Source organism: Exophiala spinifera (assembly GCF_000836115.1).
Source record: "Exophiala spinifera strain CBS 89968 unplaced genomic scaffold supercont1.12, whole genome shotgun sequence".
Classification (NCBI taxonomy): Eukaryota; Fungi; Ascomycota; class Eurotiomycetes; order Chaetothyriales; family Herpotrichiellaceae; genus Exophiala; species Exophiala spinifera.
The window spans coordinates 57,333-60,783 of record NW_015622524.1 but is presented as its reverse complement, the minus strand read 5'-3'; the positions used below and the strand labels follow the sequence as shown (position 1 = coordinate 60,783).

At 47.3% G+C, this 3,451-nt stretch overlaps 1 protein-coding gene across 1 annotated transcript; it reads left to right on the top strand.

Moving 5' to 3' along the window:
• Positions 1–2,374: 2,374 nt before the first annotated feature.
• PV08_12023 (uncharacterized protein) lies at positions 2,375–3,451 on the top strand (the record flags this gene model as incomplete). The annotated part of the gene is made up of 1 exon (XM_016386330.1): positions 2,375–3,451. One exon carries the CDS (start codon positions 2,375–2,377, stop codon positions 3,449–3,451), a length of 1,077 nt encoding a protein of 358 aa, XP_016229955.1.

The window sequence follows — 3,451 nt, the reverse complement described above, 5'->3', positions numbered from 1 at the left end:
GAGGAGGACGAGAAGAAGAAGAAGGAAGAGCTAGAACGTCGAGGGCAGCAAGAAATTATGCCCAAGGAACAGGTATGCATTCATTTCAAAATCAGAGAAAACAACATTTGGCGAAATGTGCAGTCTATATGGGTAGATCGTTCTGATCCATCAGAAGTGGTGCGAGTGGCGAAGAAAAATATGCGAAAAGGACTGCGAATGTTCGACACAAACATGCATCTTTTGACGCCAGACAACTGTTTCGAGGCAGTGACTACGGATGGAACAAACGTGATTGTGTTAGTGCCCCAGAGAGAGCTAGATATCGATGAGCAGGCACTAGATTCCGCTAGCGTACTCGCCATAGTTGGTGAGGAAAGTTCCAAAAGGCAGGCCAGATAAAAAAAATTTTTGACCTAGGCTCGACTTACGTCAAGGAGGAAATCGTGAGGACAGAATATGTCCTGCAGCTGTCATCCTTGGTCATAACCTGTACTCAAGATGTCATCTCGGTATTAGGCATTCTTAAGGAGTGGAGCCGGCCCAGGAGAGTGATTCTAGTGTTGATTGGCCACGAGGAGAGGATCTATCTAAAGCCCAAATTTGTACCAGGAGCAAATTCCTGGGTTCAGGACGAACAAAGGTGAGAGGCGTTACCAGTGCCAATCCTTCAGGAGCCAGTTTTGCCAAGGAGTAACCTTTGAGGATCAATTCGCTCCTGGATTGCTTGTCCTAGTCCCAATCCTGTTGCCACGTGATAGTGGTCTCCTCAGTTGGCGCGCAAGCTACGGTTCCTCAGGAAAACACACTTGACATCGGTCACGTGGTACCTGGTCTCTCCAATTGGCCTATTCAAGCTCCGCTTCCCAATGAGTATCAGTTCACACCTCAAAGCGATTTAACTCTCGTGTTAAGTTTGATTCTTCCTGTCTCTTCTGTACAATAACTATAAACCCGGTCCAATGTCGGATTCCGACCATGGTGTTCTGTTGACATACTATCTTGCCTCACCCACAGGGCCAAGGCACAATTTGATGAATACTAGAACAAAGTCAAAAATTCTATTCCCAAGGGAGTTAGATTTCCTCTTGAGTCTGATTCTGTTGTCTTCACTGCTGTACGCTAACTATACAGAATGGTGCGAAACTGGCGTCACCTTTGATAATGAAGAACTATATAAATAAAGTTGCACAGAATCCACTTTTGTCTAGGCTTTACTTATTATAGTTAAGCGCTGACTGTGTGTGTAGTCCAATTATATGTGGCTGTAATTTATCAACTGGAAAAGTTTTATCTGATTCTAAGAAAAGGCGTATGTCATTTGAACGGTGTTTTTTTTTAGCTTGACTTGGCATCTCGCCATGGGCCTCTCGGAAGTGCAGGATACTGTAAGCTCCGTTTGCAATTTCTGCATATAATTTGACAAGCTTATCCCACTGGTTTTTGAGGTCAGATTAACAGCTGAATTCTTCCCTATATACCACGACGCGTCGATTCTGTATGGCGACTCTCTATGTCCGTGGTTGTGTGAGACAGCCTTTGCATAGCCATGCTTGTGCGACAAACGACAACGCAAAATGCATTTGGTATTTGATTCTCCGGACCGACTAGCTAATTGATTCATGCATGGTAGGGCACCTTTACGCTTGTCCTCTCTTTGAACACTTCTACTATGCAAGGTTCAATGAGAGCGCTACAGTGGCCGGCGACTGAAAGTATCGATTTCTCCTTGCTGAAATATGAAGCAGGTAGAATCGAAAATGTTCTGGAGAGCCGCTAATGATGCGACAGCAATCTTATTCCCTTTTTTCGCCGTTCACCTCTAATCTACCACACGACATGACAAAAGACAAAGTGCGTTGGTAGCTTCGACCTGACTATTCATTGAGGCGCGATGGTGTTGCGATGGCAGTCTGTTGGGTGTGATCTGGGTGAGAGTAAACCAGATTTGCTGATGCCAAGCTTGGTTATACGCCGAACCTCCGCGACTTCTACTGCGCTTGCACAAACCCAAGATACACATCCACCCATCCGAACATTGGAGCGTCACTGCACTGTTCAGATGAGCCTCTAATTCGAGTACAGGCTCAAGAGAGTGGAAATGACAAATATACGAGATTCTGCGCAAGATTGGTCTGTGGCCCCGTCTGTAGAAGACTGGGGATCACCGTACACTTGTCGCACCAGAACCCCTGCGGTGAACGGACGTTGGTCCCCGTATTCGACCGCACCGACTCCGGTTCCGCGATTGTCTTCTCGTTCACTCTCAGTCCTTTCACAAGAGACTCACCCGCAGCGACTCGGCTTTGTGTCCTTCGAAGATTGGGATGGGAACGTAACATACGAGGAGGTGCCTCCTTGTTGTTTACACTACTCCATCGAGTGGAAAGTCATGATGAAAAAGAAGGCGATTATCACGGACACAGAACAAGACGTGGTGCTCAGTCCTGCGGTATACTGGGAGAAGTGCCTACAACCGCGTCTGGAGGAACGACTGTCAAAGAAAGGATACCCTCCTCGGAGTGTTCGAGTCGAAGAGACCGAGGTGATCGTGTCTGTGACTGGGCGAACAGGGCGTCCGCTCACGCGGCAGTTTGACGATTTGCGAGTTGAATGGTCCGTTGTGGAGAGACAGCTAACAGAATGGAGTGAGCTTTTTCAGAAAGGGAAGAAGCTCTTCGTGAAAATTCGCATTCGCTACATAGAAGTTAACCCATTAATTTCGACTAATAGCGGAGCGACTAGACCCACGAAAGTTAGGGGGACAGCTACCCAACACATGCTGGCCGAGCGTGCCGCTCAAATTGACGCTGAGGAATCCACAACAAGCAATCCCTCTGCTTGGCGATATGTCTACGCCTTAATGCGTTGTCCGGGACCACCCTGTGTCAAGCATTCCTGGTGTTGGCATGACACTCAAACTCAAAAAAGGTACACCTTAAAAGGCCACCATCTACGAACTCTCGTCAGGTACGTCGAGGATAAAAATCGTCTGGAATCTCATGACGACATCCCGGACAGCCTTCGACAGCAAATCTATGCAGAAGAAGAACAATATATGCGGAAGAAGCGTGTTGACCGTGGATCTGTTTCTTTCGACAGGGCCCCGATCCAGATCACTAACGTTCTGCCACCTCAATCTTCGACAGAGTCAGAAACCATGCAGAGACCCGAAACCAAGCGTCTCGACATCACTGGCCTCCACGATGTCAATGTACAAGACTACTGCGACTGGCTGAAGTCCCGGGTAAAGAAGGAATCACACAAACACGAATATCAAAAAGCAGCTGACTTTCTTCTTGACAAAGCCTTCGACCTCGACTTGGTCTATGAGGACCAGAATCCTACTTTTCTCATTGAGCAAGGAGGGGTGGAGGAAGGCATCGCTCGGCGATTTGTGAAGGACATTCCTTTATGGGTCAAACTTTGCAAGCAAAATAATGTTGAAGCGGATAGCGTCTTGGATTTCTAG